Here is a 19,140-nt window from a genome sequence, read left to right as displayed (position 1 = left end):
AAGGAAGAAAATCAGGGGAGCAGCAGTATTGGCCAGCCACTGCCCAGAAATAGAACTAGCATTTAGAAAACCCCCCAAACTTTTGGGCAAACCATTGGCATCACATGGCCAATGGTTGTCTTCACTAAGGGATTGCTGAAGGGATTGACTGAAGAGAATCTTGATTTACCACTTAGGGCCCAGTCAATCTTCCAGGCAGATGACCTGGGGCAAGTTACTCCGCCTCCCTGAGTGCTTGTCTGTAGAGAGACAGGGTCATAGCTCAGAGGGAGTTGAAATGTTAAGTAAGCAAATGTTCATGCCTGCTGGCAAGTGGGGTGCACAGTGATGTTCGCCCTCAGTCTCTGTGCACACAAAACAGAAATGCACACCCCCCATTTCACCCGGATGTCATTTCAAGGTGGGACATGCCAACTGCTAAATAATGCAGCCAGCTCGTGATTTTTGCAAGAGTTGTTATGGCAACCATATTTTTAAAAGTCACTAAAAGTTGGCAAAGAACATGAAAACGGGACAATGTGTCAACAAAAAGGGACGGCTTGACATAAATAAAGCTGGAAAGAAAGGAGAGGAAGGGACTAAGAATACAAGTTGCAGACAGAAACAGACTAAGTCTGGGCAGCATAGCACTGTGTCCACAGGAAGCTTGGGACTCCTAATGTAGGTGGGACTGGTTTGCTAAGGTGGCAGGGCTGGGAGAGGGGTGGGCTAAACCTGGGAGGTTTGGGGAAAGGCTGTGGGGGTCAAGCTCAGTAGCAGAGCTGGCTGGCTTGGTTCTAAGTTTGGGGTAATTGTTATTTGTCTGTGCTGGGGCTGAAAGCTGGGAAATACCCTTAGGAGGGGAGGAAGCAGGGAGCTTTGGGAATAGAGTTACATCTGCAGCAACCTTGTGTCTTTTTGCTGGGGCATCTTTCTGTGCCCACAGGGCTCAGTCTCAGTGGAGCAGAAAGGCCAGAGGAGGGCAAATTGAGTCATGAGAGAGACCTAGTTCTGAGAGAGAAACTGGAGTGGGTGATAGGGATGATGCAGGGAAATTGAGGGTTATTCTCATGGTTTTAGAGGAGACAGGAAGGATGAGACCAGCAGAAGAGAGGAATGGATTTAAATTAGCTGGTGAAAATGTGTGGTGGCTAGATCACCACCCATAAGTTCTGCAGTTTGGGTTTTCTGTTTTGAGGGAGTGGAAGGAAAGGATGATTATGATAGACAGTGGAAAGTCTGGCATAGGGAGGTCTCTGGCAGTCTCTGGCAAAAGTGAGCTGCTGGTGTGCTATGTGCTGCAGAGGGACTCTGTTGTGATGTCATATTTGGTCACCCACGGGCCACTCCAGCCTCTGGCCTCAGTGTCTCTTCAGGCCTTCATTAGGTGCCCCTTGGCCATAACCAGGGACTCCTGGCCCCATGGCCACCGCCACCTCCTTTTGCTGCTGGTGACCCTGAATGCCTGGACACCTGCCTTTCTCCAGGTATTAGCTCAGGACTGGAGGGTGTCAGGTCACATCTCCCTGACCTGTCCTGTCCCCTGTCCCTATCAGCACTTCACAATAGTGGAGAAGGATGTGTAGGAAGTATGAGTGTTTTGTTTAGAAAAAAAAAAACAAAAACAAAAAAACCCTACCCTACACATATGAGAGTCTCACTATTTCTCTACAACTGAGATTAAAGGAACTCTTGTGCCTTGATCTCCAGATTTGGGAGAAAACTTGATTTTTTCCCCAGCTCCTATATATACCTATGTCTGGAACTTTATATTCTGTTTCATTGGCCCAATTGTCTTTCCTGTCTTGGAATACCTCACACAGTACAGCTTTATAATAAATATTGCTCTCTGGTAGAATAAGTCCTTTCTTGGAAAGTTGCCTTGATTTGAATTTGGGATAAGCTTGTCAGGTGGAAGGTAAGCTGTTAGGCTTATATGAGAATGACTCTTCCTTCAGACATCCTCCCCTCTGCCTATTTTGCAGACACACCTCCTACCTTTATGTTTTCCAACGAACACTTGTGGAATGAAGCAGAAAGAACTATGACTGTTCTTTCTCTCCTCTTCTCTTTTCCTTCCACCCTACATCCCTGCCTCCCTTGACCTGCAGTGTTGCTTGTCCCTTTTTGGATCATGCTGAGTACAGAACAAGAAAGACCCACTGAGATGGGGTTGCCATATAGTTGGCAAGGCCCAGACACTGGTGAGCAAGATGGAATTTTCCATCTCCCCAGATACCCAATGATTGCATCATGAATCACTGATTGCTTATGAGCAAAGTCACAAATACCAGCGCTGCAATATTGAGGGCTACCATATGCTAGATCAACTCTATTTTCCTGCACCTTCCATGTTGGAGACATACTTGGCTTCGCCTTACTGTCTTGACTGCAATCCCAAAGTTCTGGATCTGGATTCTCTGGCAATTCCATCCCTTTCAGATGGTCAGGGATATATGACAGTGGATTCACAGCTGCTTTTTCTTCTTCTCTCCCAAGCTCGGCGGCCTGGTCTTCTGCTGCCGGCTGATACTACAGGGAAGATGTAGCTTGCCTTTTCTATCATTGCTGAAAGTTCCAGAAGTCCCCTTTTCAGGAGTTAGAGAAGCAACTCAAACTTAGCTATGAATATGTATAATCTTTTAGAACTTCAGTAGATTTCTTTCCAATTTCAAACAATAAACTCTTGCAAACTTCAGTCTCCACTGATCACTGTGGATGTCAAGATATTTCCTGAGGCTCTCTTCTCTCCTGCCTCCTCCACTGCTCTGTCACCATGAGTCTGAGCCAGGAAAGGTCTAGGACCTCTCCCAGTGATCCTAGGAAGCATTTCATTGGCAACTTTCTGCCCCATGATCTTCGCCTCCTCTAAAACTTCCCCACTTGGATTCAACCTCTGCAGGAGAAAGCAAGGACAGGTGCATTTGGCCTTCAGCTAGTTTCTGTTTCCTTCTTTCTTGCCACCATTCAGTCAGGAATATGTATTTGTTTCCTTCTTTTATGGAAGAGACTTTTCCTACACTGTATTTTGTTGGAGGGTTAGTAGATTTCCTGATGCAGGCTCAGTGGTGGAAGGGCACCCTCTCTGCTCTGTGGAAGAACTCTTGTGACTCAATCTGGCCAGGATGATTGGGAGTCTGAGATAAACAGAGAAGAGAAACTAAAAATGCTCTGGTTTGAGAATCCCAAGAGATCATATCCAGTGTATGTGACACTATCTTCTGGATTCACCTCAGAGAAATTTTTTCCAGAATTAATCATTCTAAAAATAGCAGCTCATATCTATGGACTGCATATGATGCGCTAATTATTTTTCTAAGACAGATACTTAATACACATAATCCTATGACATAAATATTTCTTTTATTCCTGTTTTACACCTATAAGAAATTACTATTACTATTTGAACTTGACTCAGAACCTGATTTTTCAGTTCCACCCCCTCTAAACCCCAACATTTCTTTATTCTGTTCTTTTCAACCTACTGCTGGAGTTAGTTCCCCCCTAAACATGACATGCTGTGTGTCACTAAACCAAAAGTTTACTGTCTTGCTTAAATTCCACCTCATTTTGCTTCTTACATCTTTGTTTATGCAAAGATTCCCTTTGCCTAGGGTACTCTTCCCACCACCCCCCTTCTTTCAGGGTTCTGCCTAACAACCCCTACTCAGAACTGCCTGATCCCCATGGCTAAATCCCCTCCATTTTTGTATAGTGTCTCTCTAGTGTTTCAATTTGAACATAGATTTAACCGTGAATCATTTTGGAGTCACCTTAAGACTCTGGCTTGCATCTCTCTCCTGGCAGCTCGCACAGAGATGCGCGAGTATAGATCCTTTTCTGCACACACCGTGTCATCCTGCACATAGTTCAATTAGGATCTGGCCTAGGAGTCAAGGTCAGCATTCAGCGAGATTCCAGAGACTTGAAATTCATCTCAGCCTATGATTCATATGTGGAAATTCAATGTAAGGAGTCACCAAAGAGATGCAAAGACCTTGAATCTTCTGTTTCAAAGACTGAGTCCCTGGCTTCTTGGAGCAAATTCCCTGCCTACTTCTCTGTTAAGTGTTATTCTTTCTAATTTCCAATGACCCGAGACTCCCATTACTTCTTTACACCTGAAGAAAGGGTGAACATATTTATTTCCCATACCTGCTCACTTCCTGAAGAAACCATCCTGTATTTGGAGCTAAGTATCTGTAAAGGACTAGTGGTTCAAATGGCTCCTAAAAGGTGACATGCTCCTGGTTGGGGTGCACCTCAGGAGAGAGGCTGACCTGCTGAGCAGAGGCATGTGATCCCTGCAAGGCACGGAAATCATGGCTGCTGGGATCAGCCAGTGATCAGTCAGCCACTCTCTCAGCCGGACTTGCTTTGAGCAAGTCCCTTCTGTGGCCTCCTGCTTTCCCTGGAGCCTGGGTCTCCTCTCCTTCCAATCTGCTTTCCCACTCAGTGCCCACCCTTCCCAATAGCTCCATGGACATTCAAATCCAGTGTGTTTAAGACTTCCTGCAGTGGGGCTCTTTCTCTCCGAGGGGAGGAGGGCAGGAGGGAAAGATAGTCGTCCTGGTTTAGTTCTCTTTGGTGTCTCTTGGATTCTGGATTCTGAAATCCCTGCAGTGAAATGCACTCATTCAGAAGGAAGTTCGCTTCCCAGAAATTTGATTCCCAAAAGAAGCCAGAAACCAGCTCACCAGTAAACATTTTCAGTGAAGGCCCTTCCTTTGGACTGGGTGTGGTTACTGAGTGCAGCTCACTGGGCCGGAGTGACACTTTGGGTCCAGGGTTTGGCTCCCCCAGATGTTAAGCCTTGTGCCCATAAACACTCATTTCCTCCCATAGGATTCAGAGGGTGTTGGTTTTTGCAGCTACCTGCAGTAACATGGATGTCTCAAACTTACTATGAGAAAAGAAGCCGAGCACACAAAACACACCCTGGATGGGTATATTTATATAAATTCCAAAGCAAGCTGAAATACAATCTCGTGTTGGAAGTACACATGAAGATTACTTTGTGAGGAAGAGTACCTACTCGAAGGGGTTTCAAGAGAGGCTTCCAGGGCGCTGGTTACCTGGTGTGTATTTTGTAAAAATTCATCAAGCTGGGTCCTCCCTGGTGGCACAACCGATTAAAGCACAGCACTGAAGCTATTGCAGCCACTGCAGCAGGAGTTTGATCCTCGGCCAGGGAGCTGACCCACAGGGTGCAGCAGACCTCTCCTGACCCGCCCGCTGCTCCCTCTGCTCCCCATTCTGTCTCTGGTGAATCCTTTCACTTCCCTCCACCCCCGTACCTCTGGCCTGCACCCCAGGTTCTGTGTGCATAAATAAATATTTAAAAAACTCATCAAGCTGTTTGGCTTGTTTATGAACTTTTCTGTATACCTATAACTATACTTGAATAAAAGCCTAAAACAAGGCCAGGAAAACTGAACAAAAGAGGGAGTTGAATTGTATCTTTAAAAGATCTTTCCTACTCTAGTGTCTTATGGGTGTGTGTGGTCCTGAGCCCAAAGGAGCGATAATGGTTAAATTGAGGGTATATTTTTCAAAACCTTTATTTCCCCCTAGAAATAGAACTCAATTTAAGTTTCCTCATCACCTCCCACGTGTCACATTCTCCCTCAGAAGTCTGGAATTGTTTTTTATGCCCAAGGGCCCGATGCCAGTTTTTAATTTTTTTTTTCAATTTGAGAATCAACTTATTTTAGATGTTGCATGCTGACAGAAACATCACCAATGGCTTCATTACAAAACTATCTTTTGTCTCATCCTGGCCAAGAAAATGTTTTTCAAAATAAGATTAAAACTTTAGTCTATAACAGCATGTGTAAATGTTTATATATCCAGCATGTTCAAAGTATCTTAGACTTACCATTAATTAGCCTCGAGCAGACAAGGGTAAACACAAGTTCAATTGATTTATTATTTTAACAGTTAGATGGATTTATAGTCTCCATGCAAACCATTTTCATTAAACAAGATGATCTGAAAACAAGGGTAATTAACGTGGGCCAGGGACGCTGTCCTCTGCTTATCTGCATGCAAGGGGACTCTCCAGTTGTCAGCGTGAGGGGTGGAGACAAAGATGAGTCTGGTGGCTGGCATGAGCTGCCACTGCTCTGAAAATGCCTCCAACAGGTTCCTTCTGTTTCAAGTTTGAACTGCTTAGAAGACTATCACTTCACTTATATCTAAAAACACATATGTGAAAGATCGGCAGGGAAAACAAACACTATGGCTAAGATTCCATATGGTAATTATTTCATTTAACAATACAACACCTTTGATTCACTGGAAAATCACAAATACAGTCTGATATTTACAAAATGTGTTTCAGTTCAGTGGAAGTGTAGGAGGGTGGTGCATTTTAGGATAAAAAGGAGGAAGCCTGAGGCCAGGATCACCTCTCCTCACAATCTGCTTCCCACTTGGCACTCCTCACTTCCAAATAGCTCCATGAACTGTTTGACACAAACAGTTGCACACAATCTTAAAGAATCTTCTTACGGCACTCCCTGCAACGGGCTAAAGCGCAGCACTATGACACGATGCACAGCAATATGAAGCAAGATCACAGCCACTGCAGCATGAGTTTGATCTCCAGGCAGGGAAGTGACCCACATGGCACGGCAGACCTCTCCTGACCCGCCCGCTGCTCCCCTCAGTTTATCTCAGTCCATCTGCCTGTTCTGCCTCCAACTCTATCACTGGTGAATCCTCTATCTCTTCATGCATAAATAAATAAATCTTAAGTTAAAAAAAGAATCTTCTTACTGGGAGAACAGTCAGGATAATAGGTTAAGATACTAGTATTTGCAAAAACGCAGACACCCTCCAATACTTACTAGCTTGGCTTTAGAATACATTGTGCCCTTTGGTGAAATAAGGATTTATGTCACTTGGCTTAAGCTAACAGAGTAAGCGTGTATTTTCTGAGGGTACATTGAGTTGGAGGTGAGTCTGCTGAATTGGTGATGGAAGAAAATGTTGCTTGAGACTTCACTGATGGACACAATAAGCCAACAATTAAAAACATATACAACTAAGCAAACAACCAAGTCTCTTTTCGATAGAATAATTGTCTGAATGGGGAGGTGGGTCACTGCGTCCAGTCCAACCCAGGTGCTATTTGCATAGTCTTTGCTTTGAAGCCAATCAGGGAGAAGTGAGGACCAGTCCACAAGTCAAAAACTTTATAATACAAACAATTCTGCAGTTCTGGGTGTGCCGTTTGGAAATGTGCAAGGAAGATGTTCAACACTACTAAGCATAGGAATGCCCAGGGCCAGGAGGTCACTGAGACTCTGGGGTTAATCTTCCTGATAATGATGTAGGGCAGCGATTCCTTCCTCCCATAGTTTAGACAGGCTACACTGAAGAGTTCCGGGGCCTCTGGTCCACGGAACAGGGATGAAAGGTGGGAGTGTTCATAAGTTAGGGACAGTGGGAGGGTGTCCCTAGTCAAACAAATTGCTCGTTATCACTTCTCCAGTCTTATCACTTGTTGGAAGCACTTGCACAAACTTTGACTTCAATAGTTCTATAAATTAGGCAAAGACGATATTGTCATCATTCATATTTCACAGAAACAAAACTAGGATGCAAAGATAGTAGCTCTTCAGGTCACATGAGTCTTGAATTAGGATCTGAACTCAGGTCTTTGGATTCTAGTAGAGCTCATTCTGTAAGAGTGTTTTAGAAAAGAGGTGTGGTCTTAGGAAAATGTCCAGAGATTATGCTCATTGCCAGTAGCAAACCACTTCTTTCATGGTCTTTCCTTTCCTGACATGAGATCCTGAAATCGTTGACACTGAGATGCCAAGAACGACGTGATTTCCTTATTTAAGGATTGCCTGTCTCCTCCCAAAAATGATAAACATCAGTGGAAAGATTTCTTGGTTCTTTCTTTTGAAATCATATTACAGATAAATACTGACTTGGGTAGAGACAAATTATTTTCTTGTAGAATCCTAGAGAATGTCTAGAGAGGTAGGAGTTGGATGGGAAAGTTCAACATAGTGTTAATGATTTTTTTCCCCATAACAATGTAAACCCCATGTTCTGACCAAGCTTATCCTAACGTTTCCATTATGTCTAAGTGCCTTATTCTCTCATCGTCTGACATTCCATTTGATGAGATGCAGAGTGAGAAAGATAGGGTATGAACCCAGCCATTTGTGGGCTCTGAAGCCACCCTCATCTGTGGCTACAACTTGGTGACTTCAATAGTTTCTGCCATTTTGTTGTTAAATATTTGTGTACACAGAAGGGAATCAGTAAATGTCAGCTCCTGTTGCCCTTGTCTAACCTGTGCACACAATAGGTGTTCAGCCAATTGTCAGTTGCTCTAGAATGGTCTAATCTCATTGGTGTCTGGTGCACACAGTAGGTGCTAAGCAAATATCAGTGAGTGCCAGCTGCGATGCAGTGTGTCTCTTTACACAAGGTGCTATGACCAAGAGGCATGCAGCTCCTTGAGGCATGATCACAGCTGTCCCTCCGCCAGGCAGCCGAAGAACGTGGTTATTGGTGACTTGCTAAGTACACCTTATTGTTCAATTGTGAAACACCAGCAGCTCACTTCAACCTGATGCAGTCTACCTCCTCCGTGGCCTGCACACCACTGGTTTTGAGGTCAAGGTCAGCGCTGGACTTGCTTCCATGGTGCGAGGGACGCCAGTGCAGCCGCATCATCTTCTTGAAGTACTTCATGGTGTTATTCTTGACGGTGACGAAGCACACGGTGTTGATCATGCTGTTGCTCATGGCGATGCACTCCACCACATAGAAAGCCGTGAGGTAGTGCTTCTCTTTTACGAACACGGTGGGAAAGAAGTCGCGCACGATGGTGAAGCCGTAGAAGGGGGCCCAGCACAGCACGTAGGCGGTAAGGATGCACATAAGCACCAGCACCGTCTTCCGACGGCAGCGCAGCCGCTTCCGGATCTGCTCGGTCTGGAAACCCGGGACCGCCTTGAACCAGAGCTCGCGGGAGATCCTGGCGTAACACAGGGTCATGGTGACCACCGGGCCCACGAACTCCACGCCGAAGATGAAGAGGAAGTAGGACTTGTAATAGAGCTGCTGGTCCACCGGCCAGATCTGGCCACAGAAGATCTTTTCCTGACTTTTGACAATAAAGAGGACCGTTTCGGTGGTGAAGTAGGCCGAGGGGATGGCGATGAGAATGGACACCATCCAGACCAAGGCAATCAGGAAGGAGGCTGTTTGGTAGTTCATGCGTGGCTTCAGGGGGTGAACGATAGCGAGATACCTGGCAGGAGAGGGAAGTCACGGGTAAGAGTGAACAGGTTAAAGCGCAGCACTGCAAGCGAGTGGCAACTGCTTTGTTGTGAATTGGATTCCGTCCCGGAGGTGACCCACACGGTGCAGCAGACCTGTCTCGCCCGCTGCTCCCCTCAGCAGTGTACTTCGTTGATCTGCCTGTTCAGCTCCCCACTGTCTCCGGTGAATCCTCTCACCGCCCCTACACGTCTGGCCTGTACCCCAATTGTTTGCATAAATAAATCTTAGAAAGAAGTGATGGTTGCTTAGAAACATTCACTTTTAAATTAACCCCAAACACACGTGCACACACCAGCAGAAAATTGCACAGTGAGTCTGTGTGTACTCTACCTGGCTTCCACAAGCCTCATTTTAGCAACATTTTGTGTTTCCAGCAGGGAAGCCCTTTAGGGCAAACCACACAGGCTTTTTGGGTTAAGCAGGTGGAATTGATCTCAATCCCCCCCTCACCCCCGATTTGCTTTGGGATTTTGAATGAATCACTTGATCTGAGATTCGCTTCCTCAAAAGAAACTTGTGATAAAGCGACTTCTACCTTGCAGGGAAGCTGTGAACATGAACGTGACAATGTTTGTGAAAAGTTTGGTGTATAGTAGATGTTAGGCTAACACCTGTGCCCTTGCATAGTGAGGGAGTCCTGCTGATACCACCTTGGCTGCCAGCCTTGCCATTCTGCCCAGGAACCTAATGCTTTCAAAATTTATTCTGAGTATCTCCTAGCTCACAGGTGGAAGAGCTGAGGACCTCAGAAAGGGGAGACCTTTATCTGGCAGTGGACAAGGGCTTTCTCTCCTCCCCCAGGGTGTCGTCCTGTACTACACAGCTGGAAAGTGGCAGTGGACTGCCACTTCATCCACTGAGAGCTGAATGATTTTCTCAGTTCTCTTGGTGCAGGATCAGAACCCAGGCTAATTTAAAAAAAAAAAAAATTGTATGTAGTTTACATTTTACTTCCTTTTGGTACAGCGTTTGCTTTCTCCTCAGGTGTAGTCCCCGTAAAATTCCCACCACCTGTTCACCCACACCATCGCCTAAGCCCCTTGGCTCTTCCCCTGCCCGTTTTAATCCCTTTCCTCTCCTGCAGAATGTCTGGTTTATAGTTAATTTTGCTTTTTTATTTACATTTTTTCCTGATCCTTTATTTGGCTCCCCTACATTCTTCCTATAAGTGAAGTCATCTGATAGTTGTCAGAATCCAGGGTCTTGGTACAAAGCTTTTCCAGCTGCTTCCCTGGGCTGGCTCCAGCTCAGATAAGGTGCGTGTGGTCACGCCAACCAGATTGCAGCACACAGCATAAGGCTTCTGCATGTTCTTTCTGGTGAGCAACACTGCCTGGGAAAGAGGTCAGGGCCTTCTGGGAAGTGAGCTCATTTGTGTAGGTTGAGTGCCCATTTCCAGAAAGGCCTACTATAACCTATTCCGTTAATTTGGTGTCCTAGAAGAATTTGTGTGCTGGAAGTGGGGTGGGGAGAAGAGGTGGTGGGAGAAGGTAGAGCTGGAAAAGAGGATAGGAAGGAAATGGTGTAACGTAATAGCTCTACGTGGTAGGAAAGGCTTATCTTACCAAGGAGGAAACAGAAGAGCACAGAACTCTGCTTCTCCCACCCATCCTGCGTCTGGCTATGCAAACTGATCTGATTCTACCACTGAGTCTGAAGAGGTCCCATGCCCATGATGAAAACCCCAACATCCTATGTCAGAATTATCAAGCAAAAGTAAGAGTTGGCTCATCCAGATTTCTTACTATTTTGCCTTATCTTCCCCAACTGGTTCATACGTGAATGAGAAAGGAAGGTACTGTTAGGCTATATAAGGCCTGAAATCCCATGTGCTGCCTTGCCATCTTTGGCCTCACAGGGTCCCAGGACTTCAGCTGTGAGTATACCCCTGCACCCAATGAGGAAGTCTTCCCTGCCCTGCCAGCGAGACCAGCTGCATCCCTAGTTCTCAACCAAATGGGTTTCACCTTCTTGTCAGCTACCAGAATTATTTAGACAAGCCTATGACCACCTCCTATAGGAGTTAACAGTCATCTCATTTTCTTGCCATTACCACTACCCACAGCCCCTGCTGGTCCATCCTACTCCCGAGTATGACTCCTACGGGGTCCTGCATGGTGTGTGTCATCCCCTCCCTGGTCGGTGAGCCAAGGTGACTCATCAGCTGTTGTCAGTCTCGTCTGTCCAGTGTTGGGTGCTATGGGCTTGATCAGCCTGTGCTTTTGAGGGCCAGAGAATCCTCTGTCATTGAGAGGATGAGGAGGTGGTCAGAATCAATATTTTCAGAAAGCTTCCCAGCCTGTGTTGGTGACATGTGATCCCTTCTTCATCCAGGTTATTCTGACACCACTTGATTGTTCTAGCTTTCACGGCTAAGAAAAGCCCCTTGAGGTTGAGGATCGTGTCTTTTACTGCTTCCATATATATAGACAGGCACGTTATGGATCTGAGTTGTACCAGCATCCACCTTTATTAAGCCTCTTTTATCACTTTAGTGCACACCTGTCTACTCCCCTTGCCAAACCTGCATTGCTGTCTAACAGCCTTCTCTGGCTTCTAGAATCCTCATGGCTACCTATGCAGCATTTCCAGAACAGCTCTCACCGTGACTCTCTCCCACCTCCCACCTCTCGCTCTTGTGTGAGCTCTCAGATGTGATCTGTACCTATCCAAGAGCTCCTGAGCAGGAATAAGCTGTACTTGACTATAGAGGAACTTGCTGTGGGTGACTGTGGATGTCAGGGGACAGTTAGGAGCCCCCAAAGGGATGACGAAGACAGGTTAGAGGAGTATTATGAGGACTTCTCAAAAGGTGAGGTTGAAAAGACTAGGGCTGAACAAGAAGGTAGGTGGGCAAAGATGGCATCTTTTTCCAGCTGGGAGACAGGTGGAAATGCCAGTGTAGCTGGGATGCTGTCAGGCAGAGCGGGTCTGAAAAATAACCACCACTTTGTTTTATCAGGGTGGTAAAAGAAAAGTCTGTTATGAAAAAAACTATTATGAGGAAAGGTTTCAGGGGGACAAAGGGGATAAAGAATAGTGCTGACTCTTGAAGGGGCATCAAAAATCAGGAAGTAAAAATGCAGATTCTTGGAACAATAGCCCAAGGGGTTCCCATTCAGTCAGGCAGGGTGGGGCCCTGGAAGCTGATTCCAGGATTCTGTCCAAGGTCATTCTTGACGTTTCCCTGATCTGTGCAGTTAAGACAGTTACAAATGACCAGTCTCTTGGACAGGCATTAACAGGTTTGTCTTTCCCCTATTTCTTGAATCACCCCTTCTTTGACAGCTTTGTCTTCTTTATGGCCAGTCTCAGAGAAGCATTAACAAGTCTGTCTTCCCCCAACTCTTGCAGTCCCTGCTTGTTGGCAGGTCTGTCTTGCATTCTAAGGAAAAGGGAGTTAAACAGCAGTTGTTGAAAAAAGCAAGCTGGGGCTCACCTGTCTCCATGACCCCTTGCTCCCCCATTTTGCAGACTCTTGTCCACTCCTTTTTCTCCTTTGTATAAGGAAACCTTCCCCCTGCCAAAGAGCAGGACTGTGTGATCTTTTAGACAGGAGTCTGCTGCCCTGCTCGCCTGTCAACAAGCTTTTCCTCAAACCGTTTCCTTTTATTGGCTGAGGGAAACTGAGGCCAGTGTTCCATAAGTTTATAGGAGCATGTCATAAACACTAGTTTCAGGACTGGAGAGCTTCAGAGTTATATTAACAGTATTGTTTTTCCTGCAGGGATTATGTTATAAAGCAGTAACAACCTCTTATACTTGTGTATTTATTCTCCCAGATGAAAAATAATCAGCTGGTTGATTAGAAAGGACAACAAACTTAAATAGCATCACAATTAGTGGAAAATGGAGATGAAAAAGGATAAAAGATAATTAAAAAACATCATTAAAATGAGCTTCGGCTCAGTTCACAAATGGTTGACTAAGGTATGGCATCACTGTCCCCCTCAGTTACTAGTGGCCTGCTGCTGGCATATCACCTCACATAAATGTGTGAAGCTTGTCATAAGCTATTATACATTTTATATAAATTTACATAGCAAAATTTATATTAGAGGAAGGACTTCCAGTACATCTCATGCAAATATATGCAAATGTGCACACAGATATATGCAAAATAGCAAAGATAAGCATGGTCTTTGCTTTTTCTTCAAACAAGCTGCTAATCTTACTTTGAAATCATTTCTACAACAAAGTCACCAGAAACTGCATATTATATGATCCCATATTTATGATATTAAGGAACAGATAACACTGAACTACGATGACAGAAATCGGGCCTGGGGCAGGAGGGCTGACAGGTAAGGGGCTCCAGCAGGTGTGAGTGATGGCATGTTGCATATCCTGCAGTGACTGCAAACCACCTTGGTCCATGTTATCTGGGCTGGAAGCTCCCCTATTAACTCACTCAGTAAGTGCTTGAACTTAATTGCTTTTGCCTTTGGAGTTGATGCTAATCATGCTTACTTGATGGGCCAATATCTAAAGCATATGCGGCCCCAGGAGGCACAGGCCAGGACTGGAGGGCTCAGGAGCTGTTACTCTAGCCCACTTTTGGGGAAAAGTGACCTCAAACCGGACAAGCCAGGTCCCCTTGCTCCGCTGAGGTTGAGGACTGTCTTTTACTGCATTTACCTTTTCTCAAGCCTCTTATCACTTCAGTGCACACCTGTCTACTCCCCATGTTCCAGACATTCAATTCTGAATCCATATCAACTGCCAGGAATGAAGTAAGCAAACGGCTCAGCCATCTTTACCCCTGCCCAACCCGCTCACCTGTCGATAGCTATGGCCAGCAGGGCATTGGTGGAGACATAGAGTGACACAGTGCGCAGGTAGTTGACCGAGGCACAGAGTATGTGGCCGTGCTCCCAAGACAGCTGGCGCACCACATAGTAATCCATCTCAAAGGGACAGCAGACAATGGCTACCAGGAAGTCCGAGATGGCCAGGTTAGCGATGAGCAGGTTGGTGAGGTTGCGGAGCTTCTTATAGCGGGCAAGGGCAGCAATAAAGACAAAGTTGCCAATACCGCACACCAGCATGATGCCAGCCAGTGCCACACCAATGACGATCTTGGCTGCGAAGAAGGTTCGTGTCTTGGTCATGTCCTCGTTCTCATCCAGAGGAAGGTCATAATCACTATAACTGAAATTGAAGGGCAGGGAGGCATGGTCTTGGGGTGGGCTGAAGCTGGGTGCAAAGCTGGTATTTCCATTCTGGGCTGCCATGGTTAAGCTTGCCGGTGGTATAGTGTAGGGAGCCTCAGGGTCCGGAGTGACCCTAGTGGAGGGCCAGTTCTTTAATGCTCACAAGGTCAGCAAGCCTTGCACCTTGTCTGCAACTCTGGGGAGAGTCAAAACATCATTCTAGAGCCTGGGTGGAGACACAAACAGCAGACAGCATGCAGAAGAGCACCTGGTAGTATCTCCTGTGTCCCTTAGGTATAGGCCATCCAGAGCCATTGTCTACCCACAGACATAGCTACCCAGGGTACTGGGAGGGGCAACATGAGATCTGAAAATCTGGAAACCCTCCATTGGCTACCAAGAGGTAATTGGGCATAGGATGAATTGGACTTTCCAGAAGGACATGCATCTTTGTCCAATTCCCAGGGGACCAGGGCCAGTTCGCTTTCCTTACAACTCTGAGTCTACTGAAGTTTTTTTTTTTTTACAAGACTTCTCCAGGCAGCTGGCCCAGACTTCTGTGGTAGTTACAATGCTGTACCATCTGTTGACCAGGGACAGCAAAGCTAAGGACCGATACACAGCAGGGTCTTCCCTCCAAAGCACTGCTCCCTCTGTCCCGGCCAAACCATGCACTTGGAAATCACCAAATCCATTTTGACATAGACAGGCTGAGTCATCTTGAGCCAGTGAGTTATGCTCTGTGTCCCAATCCTCCTGTAAATCCCATTCCTGCTTCCTAGCCCAGGATCCAGCACGTTGTGAGGGCTGGATGGAATCTGCTGGGTGGGTGAATGAAGATCCTGACCCCAGCTGGTTGTGCAGGTGGAGGGGCTGTGAGCGAGGAATTCTGCAGCTTCCCTGAGCTTTGGGAAGAGTGCTAGAAAAATCCTTTGTCTACTTCTTCCCCCACCTGGTGTGGCCCTGCCTATTCCCCTCCCTGGGCTCCCACTTCCCCACCCAGAATCCACAGATTGGAGGCACCACATCCTATCAAGGTCTGTGTACTCAGATGGTGGCTGCTCTGAGACCCAGCTTAACTGAAAACAGTTTCCAAGGTGGAAAGAGGTTAGTGAGAACCCAGGAGGTTCTGAGGACTGAACTGCGCTCGCTGGTTGCTCCCATCCCACACATTCCTGGTGCCTCAAGATGCCCAGTGGGGAGGAAATACAGTCTCTGGAGTACTGAGCCCTTAGCAGAAAGGGCACAGGGTTCAAGATGCTTGGAGGATCAGAAAAAGCCTGGAATGGGACCCTGGTGGCCCTGCTCCCACCCCCTTAGCACAACTGAAAGGACTCAAGATGGGACCCAGGGGATGCAGGTAGCAAGCTGGCCAAACTACTTTGGGTTAGGCTGTGCCCTGAAGGCGTGGGAGAGCAAGGGTCAGGCACTGACCCAGGAACGGACAGAAGCCATAGGGACAAGCCCACCTGCGGCGCACACCCGCGGCGATCGATCTAAGAGAGGGCCAGGATCGCTCTGTCAGGGTCACCTCTCCCTCTCACAGGAGCGCACACGCCCCAGTCCCTGAGGTCTGAGACCGCTAATCTGAGTCCCGCCCCCAGGGCTTCTAACCAGCGGCTCTCCAGCACCTAGACCCGAGGGAAGAGGGCGTGGCCCATCTGGGCTGGGCCAGGTACAGGTCCCATTTTCGGGGATGCTCTCCCCGCCCTCGCCAACTCTTCTCAGAAGCTGTGCCCATGCACACCCGGCCCAAAGCGTGGTCCCAGGAGGCGCGGCCTTGGCAGGGGCGGACTGAAGTCAGAAAACCCGGCTCAAAGCAAAGCGTGTGGGGCCTCCCGCGGGAAGAAAAATGGGATTAGGGGGAGAACGCAGTGAAGGGAATTTCCCAAGGCGATTTCTGTTCACCTTTCAGGACGGTGCTCCTCTGCCTACACCGTCGCCCACAATTTGGCTTTGGCGGGATCCCCCAGCTACACGCTGCTATCTGGCTGCTATCTGGCTGCTTCTGCCCAGTCCCAGCGAGTTCGTGGGGGGGCGGGGGGGGGGGGGGGAGTATGAAAGGATCTTTGGGCACCAACTCCTTTTCTCGAGCCAGCCGGACACCTTGGGAGAGTGGCAGGAGGCAGAGCAGTCTGGATCCCTTTACACCCTTCCCCACTCCACCCGCACAGCCCAGAGAAAGAGGTGGGAGTCTGCGCCCCCATCCCCCACCCCATCCCACCAGGGGAGCTCGGGGCCCTGGTCTCACCTCGCAGCACGTACCTGACTCCACGCCTCTCCCCAGCGCTCTAGTACCCCGGCTACCCTAGCTAGGGGTGTGGGCGAGTTCCGTGGTTCCCGCCTCTGGGGTGCGCGCCTGCACTCCGGGAGGCGCAGCGTGGAGGGCGTGGGTGGCGGGTCTCTTTCTTTCAAGCTTGAGAGCACTTCCCTGGCGGGCGCGCGGTGGTCTCGGTCTTCCCGCAAGAGTTGGGGCTCCACCCCCTCAGCTCTTCCCGGCGCCTCTGACTAGGCTTAGTGCACCCAGCCCCGCCCCCGACTCCGCCCCGGGGTCCCCTGCGCTCTTGTGCGCAGAGGCGGAGGGTGGGCGCACCGTTCTTCGACCCGCCGCTGGGCGCACTGACCGCTGACGGCCGTGGCTCAGGTCCTCAGTTCAGTGGGTCCATCGTTTCAAGGGGCTCTGCACCCTTGCACCCAATATGAACCGGGCTACTGTCGCCGGCATTAGATGGTGCGATACTGAGGAACTGGAAAGGCCCTCTGCACCCTGCTGTGGAGCCCCAACGGGTCGCCTGTGCGGGAGCCAAACGTTCTTTCTTCCGCTGGGGCCAGTGCCAGCATGTGCTCCCGCTATCAGGTGAAGCCTTGAGGAGGAGCCCGGGTGTGTTCCTTTGTGCTTAAGAGCTGGTGCAGGGGAGACGAGCAGTGGAGCTTCTACAAGTGCAGTGTGGACCCTCGAGGGGGATGGAGGAGACTCTCCCTTCCCCAAGCTGGAGCTGGGGGCAGCTTGCCCGTTCCAAACTCTGACCCTAATGTCCTCACCAAACCCTTGTTATATCCGCTGTTCCCAGATTCCGTGGCCAAGCAAAGCGTCCCACCGTCTGTTGGCAAACTCCAGTGCCCTCTACTTTGCTTCTGACAAGCTGACTTAAATTTCCATTTCCACCTAGTCCTTGGTTTCCTTCTACATTGAACCAGGAGATGAAACTTTCAGGGCTTTTGAATTTAACTGATAACCCAGAAAGCACAGAACTGGCTGCAAGCGTTCAGAGTCGTGGTGGCAGGAGAATAAAGGTCTAAAGAGCCTTCCTATTGTTAACTTGTAGCTCATTCACAGTCCTATTTTGTCAGATCTTCCCAGTTTTTCAAGGAAGGGTTGAATTTCAGGACTTTCTGAATTTGTTGGGTTAGTTGAAACAAACAAAAGGACCGTGTTGGTGAAAGAGAACATGTCTCAGACTGAATAGTGTCAGCTGGGTTACCAATTTAAAATTCCTGAGCAGATGGAGAAACCCTTGGTGTGGTGACATTCTGAGTTTGCTGTTCCCATGTATGGTCTCCCCTTTGAAATTTTTTATTTTTTTCCAGCTTTGTTGAGTTGTAACTGACAAACATTGTGTAAGTTCAGGGTGTACAATGTTAAGATTTGATGCACATGTGTTAAAGTGTGCTGTTTAAGTTAACCTTATTAGCCTCCTTAGTCATTGTCCTGCTCAGATTTTCTTCATGATTTACTTTTGGTAGGTTGTATGATTTCAGGGATTTTCTTTTCTAGGTCATCCAATTTGTTATTGTGCGATTGTTTAATGTCTCCTCTTTTGAGGATTTTTGTTGAGTTCTTTCTTGGTGAATCTAAGGTTTTGTCAATTTTGTTTATCTTTTCAAAAATCAGTTTTCTATAATCTTTCTATTTTCTTTCTGCTTTTAATCAGTTTCCTTCCATTTTTCCCCCTAATTCCCACAATAAAAGGTTGTTTATGTGCAATTTTTCTTAATGTAAAAATTTATCATTATCATAGTATTTAGCAGAAGCAGCTAAAAAACGTTAAGTTTTGATGTCTTTTGGTCTCAATTTCCCCTTTTGATTTCTTCGTTGACCCTCTGGTTGCTTAGTAATGTATTGTTTAACTTCCATGTATTTATGGAGTTTTTCCAATTTCCCTCCAATCAAGGTCTAGTTTCATATCATTGTGGTTAGAAAAGATACCAAAAAATTAACAAGATAATTTCAACCTTAAATGTTAAGACTTTGTGGCCCAAAATATGATCTATTCTGGAGAAAGAATGGTTAGTGTATTTAGAAAATCACTTATTTGTAGTTGAAAAAGTTAAATGGCACAGAAAGTTTAGTAAGTTGGAAAGGAGTTGAGTGCTGCTCAGGAGAACTAGTTATTTACTGTTACAGATGCTCCCACTTGGCGCTCACTCCTTAGATGCATGGCTTAACTTCTTCATCACATCTCTTACTGTTACAGGGCACCCCAATGTGAATTGGGTTGCCTGTCTGTGGGTCTTCACCCGCACGCTTACAATTCAATCATTTTATGGACACACTCAAGAAGGTTAAATAATGGATTTATTTATAAGGAGAAAGGTAAAGGAATAACCCAGGGAAAGAGGGAGAGAAATACAAGTTAACTAGAATGTCCTACCAGTTCTGCTGACTTGGACTCCACCGGCACGCTGAAAACCGATG

General features: G+C 47.1%; 1 protein-coding gene across 2 annotated transcripts; it reads right to left on the bottom strand.

The window, feature by feature from the left end:
• Positions 1–6,707: 6,707 nt before the first annotated feature.
• Positions 6,708–16,858, bottom strand: PROKR2 (prokineticin receptor 2). 2 transcript variants are annotated; one of them, XM_012728076.1, is made up of 3 exons: positions 16,710–16,858; positions 14,071–14,670; positions 6,708–9,259 (listed from the first exon to the last, which is right to left on the bottom strand). In XM_012728076.1, exons 2-3 carry the CDS (start codon positions 14,523–14,525, stop codon positions 8,563–8,565), a joined length of 1,152 nt encoding a protein of 383 aa, XP_012583530.1. In that variant the 5' UTR covers positions 14,526–14,670; positions 16,710–16,858; the 3' UTR covers positions 6,708–8,562. The 2 variants fall into 2 exon arrangements, with proteins under 2 accessions (XP_012583530.1, XP_004687245.1); XM_004687188.2 differs by having other exon boundaries at positions 14,071–14,640.
• Positions 16,859–19,140: the final 2,282 nt, after the last annotated feature.

Source organism: Condylura cristata, unplaced genomic scaffold, assembly GCF_000260355.1.
Source record: "Condylura cristata isolate star-nosed mole 26May11 unplaced genomic scaffold, ConCri1.0 scaffold00022, whole genome shotgun sequence".
Classification (NCBI taxonomy): domain Eukaryota; kingdom Metazoa; phylum Chordata; class Mammalia; order Eulipotyphla; family Talpidae; genus Condylura; species Condylura cristata.
This window is presented reverse-complemented; position numbering and strand designations above follow the sequence as displayed.